Source organism: Emys orbicularis, chromosome 2, assembly GCF_028017835.1.
Source record: "Emys orbicularis isolate rEmyOrb1 chromosome 2, rEmyOrb1.hap1, whole genome shotgun sequence".
Classification (NCBI taxonomy): Eukaryota; Metazoa; Chordata; order Testudines; family Emydidae; genus Emys; species Emys orbicularis.
Genome location: NC_088684.1, coordinates 252,265,055 through 252,288,715, shown reverse-complemented (window position 1 = coordinate 252,288,715; position 23,661 = coordinate 252,265,055). Strand labels below are relative to the sequence as shown.

Sequence of the window (23,661 nt, the reverse complement as noted above, 5' to 3'; positions counted from 1 at the left end):
GGTTGTAAAGAAGAATTCTATGTACACTGGGGGGGACAACGCTGATACCTGTCAGGCTGCAGAACTGGGCTGACATCAGAATCCAACCATCCTCTGGTCAGTGCAAGCAAAAACATTCCTCTAATGATTTGGACTTGATGTGATGCAGTATGAATGTCATGGATAATTCAGACCAATGGGGAAAAACAGAATAAAAAACAGTGTTTGAACACCTTCTGTCCTGTCGTCGTCCTTGCCCCATGGCTCCCCTCTTGAGGACTCCTGACTAATTTAACAGCACAATACATATGCTAACGCTTTGTTTAAGTTTGTTAGCATATGCATTGAGCTGTTAAATCCATATAAAGAATGAATACCCTCCTGTTACCGCCCAAGTGCTCGAGGCGGACTTCAAATGGTCCGTCGCCCGGTGTGCTTGGCACCAATAAAGACACCGAGGGGAGAAAGCAAGCCAAGTTTATTTCAGAGCTCTGAAATGGCAATAGGAGACCAGCATGTCTCAAATCCAGTGCAACAAATACAAATAACTTTTACCTTTTATACTTCAAGCAGTCTCTGTGTAAGCCTTTGTCCTGTTACTCCCTCTTACACCTCCCACCCCTCCCTTCTCTAGCAGTTACAATTAGAAAAGTTCCCATACGCCTGCTTATCTTGTGGCCTTGCAAGGCCTGTTTACAGCAGTCTGCCTGCTAGAAAAGCTGACCAATACATTTCTGCTTTGGCCTGCTACAAAGCCTGTAAGCAGTGAGCACAGAAGTAGGTGAGAATTCACAAGATGGAGTCTGGGGGTTCAGATAGGCCCAGAGCAAAAGAGCTTCATCGACACTTTGGCCTTCCACTCTCCCTAGTTACCTGGTAGCTATGCCTAGTGGCCCCCAACACTCCCTAGCCCTGTTCTGCTCTGCTTTAAGGAGCAGAGCACAGCCCCTCCCCCCCCAGAGGTCAGGGGCTAGCCCCAAGTCTTTCCGGTACTCAGTACCCCCTAAAAATCCCTTGCCCGTACTGTGTACTGGAGAGTACCACCCTATTTGCACTACTGTTTGTACCTCCGTCTCCCAAAAAAGAAAGAGGGAGAAAAAAGGCTTAGTTCTTGTACTTCTCTACTGATCCAATGCAGCCTTTGGGCACCATCCCCATTCACAGAGCCTCTTCCCTCCAAAACAAAAAGACCAGACAGATTCGACTGCATGTTCCTCCTTCCCCAGCCCCACCGTGCGTCTCTGAGGCTCAGGAAAACTGACCCCTGGAGACTCCCCGAGTGGGCAGGCGGGTGCTAGGGCCCTTTGGTTGATGGGGGGGCACCCAGTGTTCACACCAGGAGAGCCTCCCGCAGGGCACATCCCCCCTTGCAAACCAGGGACCGCCTCTAATGCCATCGGCAGTCCTCTATGGCCCCTGATGTGTCCCTGTCCCTGGACTGACAATGAGCAATGACCCCACTGGCTTGGCCTGGGAACACATTGGCCTGCCCTGGGCCAGCCATGCCCACAGTGCAACTGGCTGAGTGAATGCCGCAGCTCGGCCAGCAGGGGGCAGTGAGTCCTCCCAGTAAGGGGCTCTCTATACAACGAGTCCCTTCCTCTCTATGATTACCGGGTTATACCGAGGCTACAGCCTCGGCCGTGTGGGGTGGGCAGAATGGGCGGGTCTCGGTGTGCCGACGGGGATTGTAGTTTCCTGGGGCCGCACCTCCCCGGTACTGTGAAAGGTGATGGCGCCGACGGAGGACTACAAATCCCAGAATGCACCAGGCAGCAGGAAGGCCAGTCACGTGATGAGCAAAATGGCTTCCTAGTGTCAGATGGGGCTTAAGCCTGCGGGTGACAGGGGTTTGTGAGCGCAGCCGGCCTGCGGGCCTGAGCTGCGCGAAGCGGGGCGGAGATGCAGAAAATCAAGTCACTGATGACTCGCCAGGTAAGGGGTAACGGGGCGGGTCGGGGCGTGAGGGGCACAGGAGCGGGGGATGGAGGGACGCGTGTGAGACCCAGCTCCGTGTGTGTGTGAAGGAAGGGCACAGTTGGGGGCCGTGTGTCTGTGGACGGGGGGAGGGGGCTGCTGAGCTGGGGGTGGGCCGTGGTCAGAGGTTGCTCCCCAGGGGACTGTATGAGAGTGTTGCAAAGAGGGATTGCGGCCCTTCTACGGGGTAGCGGAGGTGGGGGGTGGGATGAGGCTTTGGGGTGACTGCGTGTGTGTGTGCTGGGCTGAGGAAGTGGTGCCCTCAGTCTCGACATGGGGATGGCAACACGTGTGTATCCGAGAGTATAGAGGCCCACGGTGTCTGAACAAGGAACACCAATGTGTGTTATATTGGGGCTAAAGTGGGGTGCTGGAAAAACCATGAGTTTCAGTGGCACTTGGGAAGAGAGAAGGTTTAATGTGCCTCAGAGGTAAGCATATGTACCCAATTTTTGCTTTTATTAGCACTTTGAACTCCAAATAAATTTTAAAATATGAGAGGTCATTAAATGGTTTATTCTGTCCTGTTATTTGTTCCTTTTTTATGGTACTGATCACAAACTGTCCTTCGAGTTCCCTTGCTCTAGGGCAGTTTTACCTTAAAACTTTTTCTTCTTCTAATGTGGTTTTGTTTTGTGTTGTGAACGTAAGTGTTCCCCCCCACCAAAAAAAAAAAAAAGGGGGGGGGGGAGAGCAGGTCATGGCAGGATTTGTAGCATTGGAAGCATTTATATTAGAGCACATTTAAACAACTCATGATAAGCACTTGAAAATCTTGTTCCAGTATTTTGAGTCTTTGTTACCCCTAAAAAGAACAGGAGTACTTGTGGCACCTTAGAGACTAACAAATTTATTAGAGCATAAGCTTTCGTGGGCTACAGCCCACTTCTTCGGATGCTGTAGCCCACGAAAGCTTATGCTCTAATAAATTTGTTAGTCTCTAAGGCCTGGTCTACACTACCCGCCTGAATCGGCGGGTAGAAATCGATCTCTTGGGGATCGACTTATCGCGTCTCGTCAGGACGCGACAATCGATCCCCAAATCGACGCGCTTACTCCACCAGCAGAGGTGGGAGTAAGCGCCGTCGACTGGGAGCCGCGGCAGTCGATTTTGCCGCCGTCCTCACAACAGGGTAAGTCGGATCTGATACGTCGAATTCAGCTACGCTATTCGCGTAGCTGAATTTGCGTATCTTAAATCGACCCCCCCCCCTGTAGTGTAGATGTAGCCTAAGGTGCCACAAGTACTCCTGTTCTTTTTGCGGATACAGACTAACACGGCTGCTACTTGGTTACCCTTCTTTACTTTCTATTGATTATCATTATAGTTCAGACAGTCTAATGCAGGTTGTAGTCTGCTTGTTCAAAGGTCTGTTTTTTTAAATAGATATTTAAGTCAGGTAAATATCTCTGGAAATTAGGCCACTTTTACCTGTGTGCCTAACTTTATCTCTGTGCCTAACAAATTTGAAAAATATGGTTTGTCACAAAAATCAAAGGGTTCTAGATAACTAAATGTCAAAAAAATCTTAACTGTAGAAGATTATATGGGGGAAGGGCAGTATTATATTCAGGCTTGTAGTTCAGGTTTCTCAAAGCTGTACTGGAGACAGCTTTCAATAAGTATCTGGGATATTTTTCAAGCCCCAGAAGTAATGATCTGGTGAGAAACCTAGCCCCCCTCACACACATAGATATTGGGAATGGGGTGGATGCTGGATTCTACTGGAGTCATTATTGCTTCTTGAGGGCTCTATATTAGATCACTCTGCTAGTAGGCATCTGATCAATTTGAAGTCTCTTTCCTTCTGAGAGGTTTCAAAGTAGCAGCCGTGTTAGTCTGTATCTGCAGATACAGATCTCACAGATCTTGAGAGACAGACCAGTCCTCGCTTACAGACAGCCTTCCAACCTTAAGCAAATACTCACCAGCAACCGCACACCATACAACAAAAACACTAACCCAGGAACCTATCCTTGCAACAAAGCCCGATGCCAGCTCTGTCCACATACCTATTCAAGTGACACCATCATAGGACCTAACCACATCAGCCACACCATCAGGGGCTCGTTCACCTGCACATCTACCAACGTGATATATGCCATCATGTGCCAGCAATGCCCCTCTGCCATGTACATTGGCCAAACTGGACAGTCTCTACGTAAAAGAATAAATGGACACAAATCTGACATCAGGAATCATAACATTCAAAAACCAGTGGGAGAACACTTCAACCTCTCTAATCACTCAGTGACAGACTTGAAGGTGTCAGTTTTGCAACAAAAAAAACTTCAAAAACAGACTCCAAAGAGAGACTGCTGAACTCGAATTAATATGCAAATTAGACACAATTAACTTAGGTCTAAACAGAGACTGGGAATGGTTGGGTCATTACACTAATTGAATTTTTCCCCCCCATGTTAAGTTCTCCTCACACCTTCTATGGGTCATCTCGATTATCACTTCAAAGTTTTTTCTTCTGCTGCTACTGATAGCTCATCTCAATTGATTGGCCTCTTACAATTGGTATGTGTACTTCCACCTTTTCATGTTCTCAGTGTGTGTTTCACTCAATGCATCTGAAGAAGTGAGCTGTAGCCCACGAAAGCTTATGCTGAAATAAATTTGTTAGTCTCTAAGGTGCCACAAGTACTCCTGTTCTTTTTCCTGCTGAGAGTTTCCTGTCCATAATCCCACATGCAATCCAGCTCACTGCTGTGAATGAGGTGGCGGAGACCTCTCTTATTCTGTTCCAGCACCAGGCTGGCAGTTTAGGGGAGGCTCTCCCTTCTGCATTCCTTCTCCTAGCTCCATTTTCCCCCAGTCCTTTTCTATGACTAGCTCCTTTGCCTTTAATCTAGTCCTAGATTTTAGTAGTAGCAGAGTGAAACTGACATACGTGACTATTGTCGGGGTTCTCAATACCAGAGGTAAAAAATCAGTCTTGTTGATTTCAGTCTGTTGGTGCTTAGGAGATGCTTTGGGTGGCCATAGAGAAGCTGAAGTTGTTTGTGTGCAAACTCAGGAAGACAGCAATGAATTAACCTTCAAAGCATGAATCATCTTCTAAACGTATAAGCAAGGAACTCCCCATAAAGTTTAAATTCTCTAGAAATTAATGGCTTGGGCTCCTCCTATGCCACTCACATGTAAAGTTTTTTTCTTTCCCTGGTGAGTGGATTTTTCAAACTGGGTCCAGAGTTGTTCAGTAACTAAATTAAAGCAAGAAGATACGTAGAAAATGGTTTGATGTGAAAAGCAATGCAAGGGAACTTTCTTAAAACATACACATTAAGAATGGTGAGAATATGAAGTAATTCTACAAAAAATATTCAGTGCATTGGAGTGGGTGGAATCTTAGTTCAGTGTGGGAAAGCTTAGTTTCAGAATTACTTTAAAATTCTTAGTCCTGGGGCCAGGAATGATGTGATCCAGTGGTGCCCAACCTTATTACACAGGAGGGCCATATAAACCTAAGCACAACCTTGTGTGGGCCAACCAGATGTTACATATTTTAATAAGCTTTAAAGTCCCCTGTATTGATTTTATAAGGTTGTTTCCATGTACAGTATTGTCTGTTTACACACTTGTGTAAACTAAAATGATGTAAACATGACAAAATGCTAATGAATTGGCCGTTGGTATATTGTGTTGATGTAGGCTGCGGGCCTTATGAAATGCTCTGTGTATGGCCTGCGGGTCATAGGTTGGGCACCCCTCATGTAATCAATACCACTTTTCAATCTTTGGGAAAGCTTGGGGTTCATTTAACATTCAATAAGAACTTCCTCATGGTGTCATACGCCAGGGGTTCTCAACCTTTTTCTTTTTGAGGCCCCCAACGTGCTATAAAAACTCCACGGCCTACCTGTGCCACAACTACTGTTTTTCTGCATATAAAAGCCAGGGCTAGTGTTAAGTGGTAGCAATCTGGGCAATTGCTGGGGACCCCATGCCACAGGGTGCCCTGCAAAGTGTAGTTGCTCAGGCTTCGGTGTCAGCCCCGGATAGCAGGGCTTCAGTCCCATACGGCCAGGCTTCATCTTTCTGCCCTGGGTCCCAGCAAGTCTAATGCCGGCCCTGTTTGGCAGACCCCCTGAAACCAGCTCGTGTCCCCCCCCCGCCCTCCCAGATCCCTGGTTGAGAACCACTGTGATACACTGTAAGTGCTGCTAAAAATAACGATGGGGTAAAATGGATATCTGAATTTCTTATTTTTCAGCTACCATTTTGGGTTGCTTGATATTTTGAGTCTTGGCCTCATTGAGGTGCTTTTGGTTGGTGAGGGCAATTGAGGTGGAGGATGTGTTTGGATTAATAATAAAATCAGACAAGTAAACCCGCAAAAAGTGATGTTTTTTCAACCTGGAAGGTGAAACATTTTAAAAATATAGTGAGTAGAAAAATGATGCCCTTAGCAAAAATCATCTGTTTACTCCCTGCCAGAGACTTCATCAGTGTCAAATTTGTCTGCTTTAAATGAAAATGAGATTTTTCTCATTGCAAGCTCATGCTTAAGCATTTTTCAGTATTATTAGAAATATTAGTTAGCATTTATACAATGCTTTTCATTTGAGGGTCTCAAAGAACTTCACAAAGACTCCTTTAACAGATGGAAAAACTGAAGCACAGACATTAAATGCCTGACTTTCAGAGAGTTTCAGGACTCATATCTCTGGTACAAGTCAATGGGAGTTTTGGGAGATAAGTATGTCTGAAACTCAGCCCCCTACGTGACTTGGCTGAGGCCTCAGAGGCAGCTGGAGCCATGTTTAAAACTTGGGAGTTCCTTGCTCTCAGTCTTGTGCATGCACCGTTAGAATTTATACATGCAGAATAACAGAATGCTATTTGCTTTTCTGTCTCCATGTTGCCTCTGTGTTTCTCATAGTAGTAAAAGCTAGTTTTTTGTCAGAAAGTTAACCAGGCCTGATTCAGAAGACACGTTGGGAACAGATACGTGCCGTCAGTGTGCCTTTTAGACTGTCACATTTTAAAATGATTAACATGCTTAACATTTAATAAACTTTAATGTATTAGTTGGCTGGATGATACAGCCTGTATCCTATATCAAATTTCGGCATCATAAGAACATCATCTGTTTCCATGATTAAAATTCTTTGAAAGAAACAATAATTACATAATTGCTAAAATTTGGAGTGTACTGTTTTTTTTCCCTGCTAATAAATATAAAGGGAAAAGTTTAACAGTTTTATGTGGTAAATAGTTAAGTGTTCCATTATACAGAAATGACAATTATGCTACAGAAGAGGTGGCACTTAATTTGAATTAAGTTTTTTTGATGCCATTAACTCATCAAACTAGCAGAATAGGGTACATTATGTTTTGAGTTGCATTTGCCTTTTAAACACTGAATAACAGATGTGGGTGTTGACAAGATGGTACAATAGAAAGTAAGTATTAATTGTAAAGAAATGCTAATCTCTTTGCTGTTCATGAATTTGACTGATGTGGTGCAGGCTCTGGTCCCAAACCTGCAAATACTTTGAATAAATTACCCATGTTATTAGTCCCACCGAAATATTTGACATGATGCAGGTTATGGCCCCAATCCTGTAATCATGTTTGTTAAAGCTATTGTATTTACATATTTCCCTACAAATAAGATCTTAACATGGTTTAATTGCAAGATGTATAGAATTGACTAGCTTAACTAACTGTTACATTTCTTTTTTAAGGGTCTCAAAAGTCCACAGGAGAACGTTCATGACCTCAGTCCTGTTGAGAATTTTCGGATTCCTAGCAAGGTGTGACCCACAGATATTCTTTTGGTTCTTGTTTGTTTTAATGTTTCTGTTTTTTTTACATAGTAGGCAACTCTTTTTTCTTTTTCCCATCTGTTTGGGAAATGTTTGTGTTGGAAAAGTTCTTTTCCACAATCTGAATGAGTGAGTTCTGCAAAAGGTCTAGTATCCGGGGGTGAGAATGTGCACTGAGTCAAAATTTAGATGAGCCTTCATGGAGCTCAACAATTCTCATATTGTTTACTGCTCTTAATCCCAGTTGGTCTTCCTATGAGACTAAAATTTACAAAAGCCATACTCTCTCCCTCATTGGAAGGTACAGCATGCACCTCTGCCCTCTGTGTTCAGCCTCTTTATCGTTTATTACCATAAGTATATTCCTCATAGTTGGACATTTTTAATCATAATATTTTGCAGTTATATCAACAGATAAGTGGCACAATTACTAGAGGTATATAATGATCCCAGAAAAGCAAATTGCTCTGTCTCACTGCTCAGGTAATGTCAATTGCTGATAAATACAGAAAACATGCTGCTGTCTTGACAATCATGCGAAAAGGTGGGGCTTAATTTTCAATACATCTTCCAAGTGTTGGTGCCAAGATTTGCTGTGTCCATTGCCCCACTGATTTTACTAACATGCTTGAACCTGGCATGATCTGTGGTAAATGATGTCATAGCTCAGTCATTTTGGCTTTAACCTATGAGTTATAAAAGTTACTGTCTACAGCTTCTGAACATACACAAAAGTACCTTTTATAATGCACTGCTTGTGTTGAGGGAAATGAGAAAATCAATCACATAAAATAAAAATATTCCCAAAGGAAATAAAATGTAATACCCCATATCTTTAGTGTCTTTCATAACATCTGAACTGATGCATAACATATGTTCTAGTGGTATGCATGCATTAATTCCACGGAGTATGTACATTAAATGACCTCAAGAGTACTGTCTCACCTCCATGGTCCAATTTTTAATTATACAAATTCCTTCTACCCACTAAGTTACAGTTTCGAGGTGTCAAATTTAAAATAGTCTTTTTTGCCAAGTCAGTATTTTCAGCTAAGAATTACCCCAGAGCTACTTTTATCTTGTGTTTTTGTTACACAATATCAAGCTATTATACTTCTGTATGGTAGTTATGTCTTGAAACATTCACAATGGCAAAACAAGCTAATTTTAATTATCTAGTGTTTTAGCTCAGGCATTTATAGTGAAGTAAGAAACGTGACAATCATTCAATATCATACCTGTTTGGGGCCTGATTCTGCAATTCTTCCATGAGCAGAATCCCATCAAAGTTAACGGGAATTCTGCACTCAAATTTACTAACCGACTTTATTTGCATTATTGTTAAAACGTGAGACTTGATTTTTTCAGAGATGCGAAGTATATGCAACTTTCCTAGAAATCATAGTGATTGCAGATGCTCAGCACCTCTGAAAATAAAACTGTTGGTCTTTCCTGTGTTGCTAGTGTAAAACTTTGAAAAATGTCTCTTCTTCCAACGAAACCTTTTTATTAATATCTTCAGGTGAGTGAGTTTCTAAATTACTTGTTATGGGTATATCTTTAAGTCAGTGATACATACAAATTAGCTTCTTAAATAGATTGCTGTAATCCTTTCCTACCAAAGATTGTGTATGAGGTTTTATTGAGGCTCTCAGATAAATGAGGAACAAGTTAAAATCTGAATTTATTATAAGATTCTCTTGACCAGCTATGCTATATCTGGCACAATTCCTAGGTGTGGGCTCTAAACAGTCTAGTGTAGCAGCTTTATGGGTTCACATTTTTGTTTTTAAGGAAAGGTTTTATAATAGTCATAGCTGAAAGATATAGAACCCCACCCCCAGACTGGACAAAACATGGGGTTAACATTCCTACTTTTCTGGAAGCGTAGATTCTGGTTTTCTGTTTGGTTAAACCGGAATTGCTTTGGTCTCGACTATGTGAATGACAGTAATGGAGAGCAATTTTCAGTAAAAATAAGATCAGTTGGTCAAAGTTTTGGATTTCCCCCCCTCTGAGTTCCTATCTGATTGGCTATCCTGTACCTCTTGGCATATGCAATGTGTTTGGGACTGTTAGTGCATTTGTTGCCATAGCAACACACAGATGTCACAAACAGGATTATGATATACTGTATATACTTGATCATAAGTCGGTTAGTTTATAAGCCGACCCCCCCAATATGGATAAGTAAAAATGGAAATTTTTTATAACCCGTTCATAAGCCGACCCTATAATTCAGGGGTTGGCAAACTTTGGCTCCCGGGCGATCAGAATAAGCCGCTGGTGGGTCGAGATGGTTTGTTTACCTCGAGCGTCCGCAGGCATGGAGGTAAACCTAAGTAAACAAAGTGTACCGGCGCGCCAGCTGCTTACCATGACGGGCCGGGACAGCAACTGGTGGGGAAATTTTTTTTGGGGGGGGGAGAAGCTGGGAGTCAGGGGAGTAACCCCTGTGACCACCCCGCACATGACCCCACCCCTAGCCCGGGACCCCCACTCTCTCCCCATCCCATCCCTTCCCACCTTATCTGGGGAGGGCCTGGGGAGGATCTCTGGCCTGGCTGGAGCTGCTCCGGCGGTCCAGGCGGCGTGGCCACAGCCTGCTCCGGTGGGCCGGGCCGGGCCGGAGCTGCAGCTGCTTCAGAGGCTGGGGGGAGAGCAGCGTGGCCAGAAGCGGAGAGACTCTGGCCCCGCCTCTTCGCTTCTGTCTCTGCTGGCTGTGCTGCCTCTCCTTGCTCCCTCAGTTGGGGGGAGGGGCTGTGTCCCACCTCTCCCTCTCTATACCCGTTCATAAGCCGACCCCCTTCTCTGGTGCTTCCCTTTTTTACTAAAAAAATTTGGCTTATGAACGAGTATATATGATAATTGTAGGATCAAGCAGCTGGGCTGGAAATAAGCTAAATCCTCTTACCATTTATTATTTTATAATATACAGAATTGTACACAAACATGCACTGTTTTTACCAGAAGATAAAGAAAGGGCATATAAAAGTAGAGCTTTAATTTCTTAAAACAGTAGGAATAATTTCAAGGGGGAACTTGCAAAGCTTATTACTTCCTGCTCATGCTCTAATAAAATGTACTTGCCCTAAACCTAGATATCTGGAATAACAGTTTCCCAACCAAATACAACCCAAGTATGGTATTGCTCTTATTATACGAGAATACTTCTGTATTCAGGGTGGCACCTCTACATTTAGCTAAAACAAATATTGGTACTGGCTCCAATTTCAAAAACTGTATTAATGACATTGGAAGATGCCCAAACTGGAAGAACATGAAGCCTGCATGAATCACAGGAAGGAACATGTGCTGTTCATAGATAATCCTAGGGTGGATTGTTTTAAATCAGTGATTTAAATCACTAAGCAGGAAACCTTGATTTAAACTATCATTTTTAATCATGTTTTCCATTTATCCTTTTTGGTTATTTTCCTAAAGGAAGGTTGAGTTTCATCATTGGTAACAATTAAAACAGGTTGGTTTGCAACTCTGTATATCCTTCACATTAAATTTGGTGCTTCCTTTTGCTAACCAGGGGTCTACATTATATTTAGTCATATTTATTTAAGCAGTTATATTGCTTAACTTACATTTATGCAGATTCTTAATTTTTTACATTTTTATGTTAGAAAATGATGTATTATGCATTTCTTATTTACTAGATGGTTAATTTACTTGTGATTGGTGTACAGCTCTATTTGGATGGAAATTCAAATTCAATTAAAGTGCACAAAAACAGCATGTTTTTAGTAAAGAAAACTTACATGTGCTGGAAACATAAGAAAAAAAGTTGTTTGAAACATGTTTTGAATTTAAAACTCATTTTATTAAGCAAAGGAAAGGTTATCTGTAGTTAGTAAATTAAACTTTCTGATCACCACATCCTTTAAGATTTTTAGAATTAGTAGATCTCATCCTCTCACATCTACTTTTTATTCATAGATTAGAAGGGAAAACAAGCTTTCCTGCTTTTTCAGCTGCCAATTAGTTTCTTAACTTTGAATGACCTAGTCATTGAATTGAATAAACTGAAATGAAAAAGGTATTTGCTCTGCATCTGCAGAAGAGGCTACTTCTCTGAAAAGACAATTTAGCATTTTCAACAAACTTTGGTTCCAGGTGCTCAGCCAGTGACTTCCATCAGTTTAGTTGTTTGACTTTCTTTAAAACTCGGCAGCAAAGATATACTAAATATTTTGTGTATTTAATTTAAATTATTTTAATAGATTCATAATGTTTAGCCCTTAACATGGGTTATCAGTTTCAAATTTAATTTTAAATAGGTTTATTGTTTAAAAATAAACCTCTTTAATTTAAATAAATCAGATTTTAATTTAAAAAAATTGTCATTAAAAAAATTATTGATAGGATCATCTGGGGGGATGATAAACTCCTGTGTTAAAACAAATCTTTGAAGTGTGGCAAACAACTTTAAAGCTCAGACAGAGGATGTCGAGAACATGGACGAGCACAAATCCACGGGGCTGGATGCACTGCATCCGAGCGTGCTAAAGGAGTTGGTGGATGTGATTGCAGAGCCATTGGCCATTATCTTTGAAAACTCATGGTGAGCGGGGGAGGTCCCGGCTGACTGGAAAAAGGCTAATGTAGTGCCCATCTTTAAAAAAGGGAAGGAGGAGGATCCGGGGAACTACACGCCAGCTTCACCTAAGTCCCTGGAAAAATCATGGAGCAGGTCCTCAAGGAATCAATTCTGAAGCACTTAAAGGAAAGCACTTAGAGAGGAAAGTGATCAGGAACAGTCAGCATGGATTCACCAAGGGCAAGTCATGCCTGACTAACCTAATTGCCTTCTATGACGAGATAACTGGCTCTGTGGATGAGGGGAAAGCAGTGGATGTGTTATTCCTTGACTTTAGTAAAGCTTTTGATACGGTCTCCCACAGTATTCTTGCCGGCAAGTTAAAGTAGTATGGGCTGGATGAATGGACTGTAAGGTGGATAGAAAGCTGGCTAGATCGTCGGTCTCAATGGGTAGTGATCAATGGCTCCATGTCTAGTTGGCAGCCGGTATCAAGTGGCGTGCCCCAAGGGTCAGTCCTGGGGCTGGTTTTGTTCAATATCATCATTAATGATCTAGAGGATGGTGTGAACTGCACCCTCAGCAAGTTTGCAGATGACACTAAACTGGGAGGAGTGGTAGATACGCTGGAGGATAGAGATAAGATACCGAGGGATCTAGACAAATTGGAGGATTGGGCCAAAAGAAATCTGATGAGGTTCAACAAGGACAAGTGCAGAGTCCTGCATTTAGGATGGAAGAATTCCATGCACTGCTACAGACTAGGGACTGAATGGCTGGGCAGCAGTTCTGCAGAAAGGGACCTAGGGGTTACAGTGGATGAGACGCTGGATATGAGTCAACAGTATGCCCTTGTTGCCAAGAAGGCTAACGGCATTTTGGGCTGTTTAAGTAGGGGCATTGCCAGCAGATTGAGGGACATGATCATTCCCCTCTATTCGACATTGTTGAGGCCTCATCTGGAGTACTGTATCCAGTTTTGGGTCCCATACTACAAGAAGGCTGTGGAAAAATTGGAGGGAGTCCAGCGGAGGGCAACAAAAATGATTAGGGGGCTGGAACACATGACTTATGAGGAGAGGCTGAGGGAACTGGGATTGTTTAGTCTCCAGAAGAGAAGAATGAGGGGGGATTTGATAGCTGCTTTCAACTACCTGAAAGGGGGTTCCAAAGAGGATGGATCTAGACTGTTCTCAGTGGTGCCAGATGACAGAACAAGGAGTAATGGTCTCAAGTTGCAGTGGGAGAGGTTAGGTTGGATATTAGGAAAAACTTTTTCACTAGGAGGATGGTGAAGCACTGGAATGGGTTACCTATGGAGGTGGTAGAATCTCCTTCCTTAGAGGTTTTTAAGGTCAGGCTTGACAAAGCCCTGGCTGGGATGATTTAGTTGGGGATTGGTCCTGTTTTGAGCAGGGGGTTGGACTAGATGACCTCCTGAGGTCCCTTCCAACCCTGATATTCTATGAAGAGGAGGAATACGTTGAAGTTAGATTGTGCCTTGCTGACACAAAGGACAGAAAAGTTCTTTGGTCTTGGTTTTCGGAAACTGTTGGTCTGCAGACCGCTTCGGTTTCCAGTTAAGATTACTCAAATAACTGCTCCCATGCCAATCCTTGTTTAAAAAAAAAAAAAAAATGTTCTGTTAAGGGTATCTTATGGAACACACACAACCATTATATTTCAATCAGCATTATATTATATTAATCATACTAACAGACTCTCCAACTCAGATAGAAAATTTCCATCCATTTCCAGCATACAAAGACACACAATACACATGCTAACCTCCTCTAACTCATGCTGTAATGCTGAACTTTAATGCCATCTTCAGTCAAATATAGAAGCATGAGCACTGGTTAGGTATGTGGTTTGGTACGTAAGAACGGCCATATTGGGTCAGACCAAAGATTCATCTAGCTCAGTATCTTGTCTTCCAACAGTGGCCAATGCTAGGTGCCCTAGAGGAAATTAACAGAACAGCAATCCTCAAGCAATCCATCCCCTATGGCCATTCCCAGCTTCTGGCAAACAGAGGCTAGGGACAGTATCCCTGCCTAACCTGGCTAATTGCCATTGATGGACCTAGTCTCCATAAATTTATCTAGTTCTTTTTTGAATCCCATGATAGTCTTGGATGTTATGAAGGCCTCTGTCAAAGAGTCCCACAGATGACTGTGCGTTATGTGAAGAAATACTTCCTTTTGTTAGTTTTAAACCTGCTGCCTATTAATTTCATTTGGTGACCCCTAGTTCTTGTGTTATGAGGAGTAAATAACACTTATTTACTTGCTCCACACCATTCATGATTTTATAGATCTCCATTATATCCCCTTTAGTTGTCTCTTTTCCAAGATGAAGAGTCCCAATCTTATTAATCTCTCCTCATATGGAAGCTGCTCCATACTCCTAATAATTTTTGTTGCCTTTTCTGAACCTTTTCCAATTCCAATATATATTTTTTGTGATGAGGTAACCACATCTGCACGCAGTACTCAAGATGTGGGTGTACCATGGATTTATATGGAGGCAATATATTTTCTGTTGTATTATCTATCCTTTTCTTAATGATTCCCAACATTCTGCTAGCTTTTTTGACTGCTGCTGCACATTGAGTGGATGTTTTCAGAGAACTGTCCACAATGACTCCAAGATCTCTTTCTTGAGTGGTAACAGCCAATTTAGACCCCCATCATTTTATATGTATAGTTGGGATTGTGTTTTCCAATGGGCATTACTTTGCATTTATCAGCATTGAATTTCATCTGCCATTCATCTGCCATTTTGTCACCCAGTTTTGTGAGATCCCTTTGTAGCTCTTCGCGGTCTGCTTGGGACTTAACTGTCTTGAGTAGTTTCGTATCATCTGCAAAGTTTGCCACCTCACTGTTAACCCCTTTTTCCAGATCATTTATGAATATGTTGAATAGGACTGGTCCCAGTGCAGACCCCTGTGGGACACCACTATTTATCTCTCTCCGGTCTGAAAACTGACCGTTTATTCCTACCCTTTGTTTCCTATCTTTTAATCAGTTACTGATCCCTGAGAGGACCTTCCCTTTTATCCCATAACAGCTTACTTTGCTTAAGAGCCTTTGGTGAGGGACCTTGTCAAAGAGTTTCTGAAAATCTAAGTACACTATATCCACTGGATCCCCGTTGTCCACATTCTTGTTGACCTCCTCAAACAATTCTAGTAGATTGATGAGGCATGATTTCCCGTTACAAAATTATGTTGACTCTTCTCCAACAAATTATGTTAATATATGTGTTTTACAATTCTGTTCTTTACTATAGTTTCAACTAATTTGCCTGGTACTGAACTCAGGCTTACTGGTCTGTAATTGCCAGGATCACTTCTGGAGCCCTTTTTAAAAATTGGCGTCACATTAGCTATCCTCCAGTCATTTGATACAGAAGCTGATTTAAATGATAGGTTACAAACCACAGTTAGTAGTTCTGCAATTTCACATTTGATTTCCTTCAGAACTCTTGGGTGAATACCGTCTGGTCCTGATAAATTAAACAGTAATAAGTCATCAAATTGTTCCAAAACCTCCTCTAATGACACCTCAATCTGGGACAGTTCCTCAGATTTGTCACCTAAAAAGAATGGCTCAGGTTTGGGAATCTCCTTCACATCCTCATCCGTGAAGACTAATGCAAAGAATTCATTTAGTTTCTCCACAGTGGTCTTATCATCCTTGAGTGCTCCTTTAGCATCTCAATCATCCAGTGGCCCCACTGGTTGTTTGGCAGGCTTCCTGCTTCTGATGTACTTTAAAATATTTTTGCTGCTACTTTTTGAGTCTTAAGCTAGCTGTTCTTCAAATTCTTTTTGTGTGTGTGTGTGTGTGTGTGTGTGTGTGTGTGTGTGTGCCTTCCTAATGGTCTACATCACAGCCAGATCGACTACATCATGGTGCAAAACTAATTTCGTTCTGAGATTAACAGAGCTAAAACAAGGAGCTTCCCCGGTGCTGATATTGGAAGTGATCACGACCTTGTGATGCTAAATTTTTGGCTGCGGCTAAGGAAAATCATCAGGCCAAAGTTCACCAGAACCAAGTTTGACTTAGAAAGACTCAGAGACCAAAACATTGCAGAGTCATTCCAAGCAATGATCTGTGGAAAATTTGCCCCGCTGCTTGTTCTAGAGGAAGATGTAGAAACAATGGCAACAATTTCAACGCTGTAATGAATGAGGCAGCAGTGGACATCCTTGGGAAACATCGTAAGAAGATAAAACCGTGGGTCACAAATGAAATACTACAAATGTGTGACATTAGAAGAGAACTTGAGAGACAAGAACAGCACTGAGGGAGTTGATAAATACAGAGCAATTGGCAGAAAGATCAAGAAAGGAATGAAGGTGGCCAAGGAGATATGGATTGAAAAACAATGCTCTAAAATTGAAGAGTGTATCAATAATAAAAATAGCAAACGAGCCTTCCAGGCTGTAAAAGATCTGACGAAGGAAAGATGGACCAAAGGTAACGCAATTCAAGACAAACAAGGGAACAGTCTTACAGAAGAATGAGACATGACCAATAGGTGGACAAACTACTGCTCTAATCTATACAACCAGCAGACAAATCGTTGAATCTGGACTGTCTAAGACTTTCCAATACTGCGTGAAGAAGTGGACGCAGCTGTGAAATCACTCAAGAACGGAAAGGCTACAGGTATTGATAACATCCCAGCCGAATTGATGAAATTTGGAGGAGAAATAGTAATAGATGTACTCACCAAGATCTGGCAGAATGGGTCCATGTGGAGGACCAGTCACTAATCATCATTCTGCCAAAGAAAGGCAGCCTGCAATTGTGTCAAAATTACCGGACTATAAGCTTAATTAGCCATCCCAGCAAAGTGAGGTTGAAAGTCATATTGAACAGATTGAAGCCACAAGCAGACAACATCATAGCTGAAGCACAGGCTGGCTTTCGTGCCGGAAGAAGTACCACAGAACAGATTTTCATCCTTTGTGTTCTATGTGAGAAGTACTTACAACACCAGCAGGACATCTACCATGTCTTTGTTGACTTCAAGAAGGTGTTTGACAGAGTATGGCGTGAAGCTCTCTGGGCAACCATGAAGAAGTACAATGTTGGTCGTAAGCTTATTCTTACCATTAAACAACTGTAAGCCAAGGCTAGCAGTGCTGTTCTCGTCAATGGCACAATAGGAGAGTGGTTTCTCACCACTGTTGGAGTCCGGCAAGGCTGCCTTCTTTCGCCCACACTGTTCTACATATACTTGGAGCGCATAATGACTGATGCCTTAGAAGATCACAAATGCACAGTCAGCATTGGGGGACGAACCATCTCAAATCTTCGGTTCGCTGGTGACGTTGATGGCCTGGCAGGCAGCGAAGATGAACTTGCCAACCTTGTGAAACGATTGGATGAAACCTCCGCAAAATATGGCATGGAAATCAGTGCAGAGAAGACAAATGTGATGGGATCAGCTCACATATCACTGTCAGTGGACAAGAGCTGGAGACAGTGAAACAGTTCAAGTATTTGGGGGCAATCATCACTAATGAAGGATACAAGGCAGAAATTTGGGCAAGAACTGCGCAAACAGCAGCAGTGGCAAAGCTAAAGCCAATTTGGAGGAATAAGAACATCTCCCTGGAATCCAAACTGAAACTGCTGCATGCATTGGTCATCTCCATTTTTCTGTATGCGTGCGAGACATGGATGGCAGAACTTGAACTTTGTCTTTTGGCAATAGTCAATGTGGGAGGGTTTAGGCTTCTGAAATCTCTCCAAAATTATTTCTTCCAACCTTATTTGTGGCCAGCCTTGTGCTCTGCTTCCTTCGATCTCAGCTCAATAAACCTTCTGTAAAAGTGTACCATCTCCTGCACGTTGGACATGACCTCACTGTTGCAGTCATCTTGTTTTCAACTGGTGCAAGACTGCAACTTGCCAGGGTAATCTAAGTATCTCGTCATTTGTGACAAAGTGAAACCAACAGATATTAAGCATGTGGTGTAACTTTTGACGCTGAACTAACTTTTTGACTTTTGTTTCTTCTCCTGACCTGTTAGCAGCCATGTTTTTGCTCCATATAATGGAGTTGTCATCACTACTGTGATCACTGTGTCACTCGTATCTTAGGGAATGTCTTCACTACCGGGGTAAGTCGACCTAAGTTATGCTACTCAAGATACGTGAATAATGTAGATGGCGTCGATGTAACTTAGGTCGATTTACCCTGGTGTCTTCACTGCGCTGCATCGACGGGAGATGCTCTCTGGTTGACTTACCTTACTCTTCTTGGGGAGCTGGAGTACCGGAGAGTGCTCTGCCTTCCATTTAGCGGGTTTTCACTAGACTGTTAAATCGACACCTGCTGCATCGATTGCAGCTGCATCGATTGCAGCTGCATCGATTGCAGCAGCGTCGATTTCCCCCGTAGTGAAGACAAGCCCATCCTGCTGCCCAAACAGAGGTCTTTGAAGATGCTGAAATGGTATTGATGCAAGGCAGATGATTTCTTCAGATATAGAACCTCCTGCTGTCAACTGACTACCCAGATAGATAAAGCTGTTCATCCCTTCACTGTTCTTGCCATCTACATGCAGTATCTACTGGTCATTCATTTCCGCTTTATAGGAGGCATGCTTAACTTTGGTTTTATCACCATTGATCTTAAGTCCCATAGATTCTGCACTTCACATCTCTTCTAGCATTGGCTATAGTTGGTCAGTAGTCTCTCCAAGTAAGACAAAATTGTATGCTTACTTGAGATCCTCTAAAGATTAATCTTTAAATTTCACATCTACTTTGGCCTTAGTCAGCACTGTTGTCAGGTAATCTATTAGAATATTAAATAACATTAGTGAGAGAACACATTCTCAGTGAACTCCTGATTGTACAAAAAAAAGTGTGTAATATAACTATTTACCTTCACACTGCTAATTGTATCATGATACAGTTTCTCCACAAGGCACGCTAACTCCTCAGGCAGCCCGTGCTGGCATAGCAGTATCGACTGTGCTGATTGCAGCCGCTTTTGTCAGGGTTCATTTTTTGGAGTAAGTTGTAGTCTATGTTTTGGTGGGATCTGCTCATTAATTCACAAAAATGCTCATTCTAGTGCTTAAGTTAATATCCTGGCAGTATTCTCCATTTCTGTTCTTAAACTGGTGAAAACACCAATAATGGACGTACAGTTAGGAGCTTCGGTGTCTCAAATACACATTTATGGTCATGTCTTTCAGATCAATACACTGCTTCATATCATTCCACCATTGATTATGATGATTCTGACAGGCTCTCTTAACTGCTCGTTCATGACATTTCTTTTCCTTATCGGTTTCCTCCTCTCTTCACTGACTTGATCTGACCTTCCAGTGCATCCATTCTGCACTGCACCTCCTTTTTTTTTTTTTTTTTCCTCTCCCATAATTTGATGCTATGATCTGTGATCCAATGTTGCTTTTTTCATTCTCCTTAGTCCCAGTTGTTCTCCCACAGTCTCTGATAGAATCCCAAAATACAGTCCACTCTTCGTCACAGTAGACAGCTGGTCATCCAATATAAAATATTTATTGAAAATCGCATATCTGTTAGCGATCGCTTCATCATGCTTCTTATCAACATTGAAGTGTTTCAATGCAATAGATATCCTTCTCTGGAACTTTGTTAAACAGAACATTGTTGTTAGGATTCAATGATTGCTGATCTTGCTCCAGAATACATTCTTAAATACACATACATTCTATATGGATTGGATATTGAGATTTATACTTCTGGCAATTTGTGTGCTGAAACCAGATAGCCATTAAAAATAGTCCATTTGTGGAAGCATATTCTAGTAGATGTGAATCATTATCTGATCTCTCTTCCTGTAAGCTGTGTGGTTCCAGTACCAGTTCAAATCCACCTCTTTCCTGGCCAATTAAGAACATAAGAATGGTCATAATGGGTCAGACCGATGATCCATCTAGCCCAGTATGCGGTCTTCTGGCAGTGGCCAGTGCCAGTTGCTGTAGAGGGAATGAGCAGAGCAGGGCAATTATCAAGTGATCCATGCCCTGTCACCCAGTCCCAGCTGCTGGTAGTCAGAGGTTTAGAGACACCGAGAGCATGGTATTGCATCCCTGATAATCTTGGTTAATAGCCATTGATGGACCTATCCTCTGTCAACTTATCTGTTTTTTGTACCCAGTTATACTTTTTGGCCTTCACAACGTCCCTTGGCATTGAGTTCCACAGGTTGACTGTGTTGTGTGAAGAAGTAGTTCTTTTTACTTGTTTTAAACCTGCTGCCTATTAATTACATTGTAACACCCCTGTTTTTTGTGTTCTGTTAAGGAGTAAATACCACTTCTCTCTTCACTTTCTCCACACCATTTATGTGTGGTGTTATATTTATCCCTTTCCTAATGGTTTGTAACACTGTTAGCTTCCTTTGACTGCAGCTGCACATTTGAGTAGATGTTTTCAGAGAACTATCCATGATGACTCCAAGTTCTTTCTTGAGAAATGACAGCTAATTTAGAGCCCATCATTTTGTATGTATAGTTGGGATTATATTTTCCAGTGTGCTTTACACATATCAATGTTACTTTGCACTTATCAACTTAGAATTTCATTGTGTTGCTCAATAATCCAGTTTTGTGAGATCCCTTTGTAACTCTTCGCAGTCAGTTTTGGATTTAACTATCTTGGGTAATTTAGTATTGCCTGCAAACTTTGCCACTTCACTGTTTCCCCTTTTTCCATTTATGAATAAGTTGAACAGCACAGGTCCCAGTACAGATCCTTGGGGGATATAGCCTCATGTTTATATCTCCTAAGATGACAATATGGAGTTGGAGTGATATACTAGATACAATGTCTTCTAGCATGGCATAACAAGCATCTTTGTCAGCATCAGGTCTTGCCTCGTGGTGAATATGCACTAACAACTACTGCACGTCCTACCTTCAAATTGAAAATGGCAGATATTGGGTATGGAGAATAAGCCTGCTAAGTCAGTAGTGCCGATTGCACCTTCAGGGACAATACCAGAGCAACACCAGTGTGCTCGTTAGGTGTAACAGGCATGCAACCATCAGAAGGTCTTGGTTTTGCATCCCTGCCCATCCTGACTAATAGCTATTGATGGACCTGTCTTCCATGAACTTATCTAGTTCTTTTTTGAATAGTCTGGCCTTCACAACTTCCTCTGGCAAGGAGTTACACAGGCTGACTGTGCATTGTATGAAGAAGTACTTCCTTTTGTTTGTTTTAAACCTGCTGCTTATTAATTTCATTTGACGACCCCTAGATTTTGTGTTATGAGAAGGAGTAAATAAGACTTCCTTATTTACTTTCTCCACACCAGTCATGATTTTATAGACCTCCATCATATCCATAGTCCTCTCTTTAATAAGCTGAAGAGTCCCAGTCTTATTAATCTCTCCTCATATGGAAGCTTTTCCATACTCCTAATCATTTTTATTGCCCTTTTCTATAATAAGGTCCAGGCACTTTTGAGTGAGGCACTCTAGTAAATAGCAGGGTGAGCCACCTGAAACCACCCCTTATCCCTGCAGAGTCTTCTGAAATGCAGTTGAAGTGGTGATTCCACATCTATAGCTCGCTATTTGCATAAGTCAAAACAAAACACATGACTCAGAAGGGCAAGGGATGCAGGAAATGTGTGGAGACAAATCCAGTATTTGACCATGTAATGGTCTGTTTAAAAATACACAACTTCAGGACCAGTAATAGTTCAACAAAGTATTCTCCACTGGCCTATCTCTCTCCATTGCTGGGTGTGTTTTGGTGACCTTATACAGTAAAGGGACCCCTCTGATCAGCAGTGTTATCCTGCAAGGATGCATGCAGTATTAAAACTGGCAGGATAAAGTGTCCCTACCATGAACATGTGATTAGTTTTGCAGACAGTTTGGTAAGAGAAATGGTATATTGGCAACATAAGTGATGTGAGCCTATTTTATAGGAGATGGGCTGTCCTGGTGCGAAAACTTCCAAAAATATATACCAGTCCATGAACAGACATCTTAATAATACCACCACACTGCCTGCTGAATTCCTAACTGTAAAGAATGCATAGGTGACTCACTTCATCCTGGGAGAAATGGATGCATTTGAACACATACACTTTAATAACATGCTAATTTATTTTTTCTGTTCCTTGGTGTATCTGTTGTTCTCTGTGTGACTGCCATATGACTCACTCTGTCCCCAATTTCCTTATCGCAGTCTGTTCTGAATAAATGTTGGGATTGATGAATTTACATGAGATCTTATATTAAAAGACTTGCATTATTGATTTTTCTTTTAAAAATGTCCTGCAAGTGGGGCTGGAAGAGGAGAAAGTTTTATGATGTGAAAATGCCTGAATGCTAGTCCCCCCGCCCCCTTGCCAATCTGTGTTAACCATAGAAATATTAGGGGTATTAAGTTTTGTGGGGCTGGAGCACTAGTTGGATGTCTCAGATAGACAGCTTTTTTCAGAACTTAACTGAAGGGATGGGGGATAGTGAATCTTTAAGAAACAAATGTTAAAGTTTTGTGCACAGGGTGGGTTGGAACATCCTCTCCTCTCAGTGGTGAGGGGTTGGGTTAGCCCTTGGTGGCTTTAGTTACTGAGAACCAGTCCAGTTGAGCATGGGCAGGCTAGGAGCTGTAGTTTATGATGGCGTGTTTGTAGTCCTAGTGTATGGTGAGGTCTATTTGTAGATTAGTGTGTGTATGAACAGCATGTTTGGCACAGACCATGGAAAGAGAACCAAGCCATCTAGCTTGTCTTCAAGAAAAGAATGTGTAGGACAGCCCAGGATTTTTTCTTAATGTTCGGTGGAACCTCTGAGACTGTAGTCCTTCTGGGGAAGGTTAATATAGAATTGCTTTCCCTTTTCTCAGTCACTTTGTTAGTTGTGTCATCATAACATTACCACTTTTTAGTTTTGTGCAGAATCTTCTTCTTCCAGTGCATAACTGCTAATTCTATAAAGAGATCTAGATGTAGGTCTAGATCCAGGATATTAAATATCCGTGCTGATTTCCATATAAATGTTCAGAGAAGTCCAGAATTTTAACACTTCTTCCATCTCACAAAGTTTGCTGTGTCAGTAGTTTGGAAAATGTTAGAAATTCAAGTGTTTTAAAATACTCTTTTCCCCCCTGTGTGATTGCAAAGCTCAGAAAAAAGAGAGTCCAACAAAACTTGGAGTCAAACATTCAGATGACAAGTTAGGTGATTTCACTTGCAGTGGCCCAGAGTACAGATGAATCTGTCCCAGTCCCCAGCCTTTGAATATTTTGTTGTTTTTAAATCAGCCACCTGTTCCTTATGGATGATATTTTACAGTACATTGAGTTTTAAACTAGCTTGTAACAGGAGTC

General features: G+C 42.0%; 1 protein-coding gene across 3 annotated transcripts in view; it reads left to right on the top strand.

The window, feature by feature from the left end:
* The first annotated feature begins 1,779 nt into the window (after positions 1 to 1,779).
* The window catches only part of VPS50 (VPS50 subunit of EARP/GARPII complex), a 178,557-nt gene continuing 156,675 nt past the window's right edge, over positions 1,780 to 23,661 (top strand). For all 3 annotated transcript variants that reach the window (XM_065398182.1, XM_065398181.1, XM_065398180.1), the window contains exons 1-2: positions 1,780 to 1,914; positions 7,657 to 7,725. In XM_065398182.1, coding sequence (XP_065254254.1) covers positions 1,882 to 1,914; positions 7,657 to 7,725 — 102 coding nt within the window. In that variant the 5' untranslated portion in view covers positions 1,780 to 1,881. The remainder of the gene's footprint in view (positions 1,915 to 7,656; positions 7,726 to 23,661) is intronic.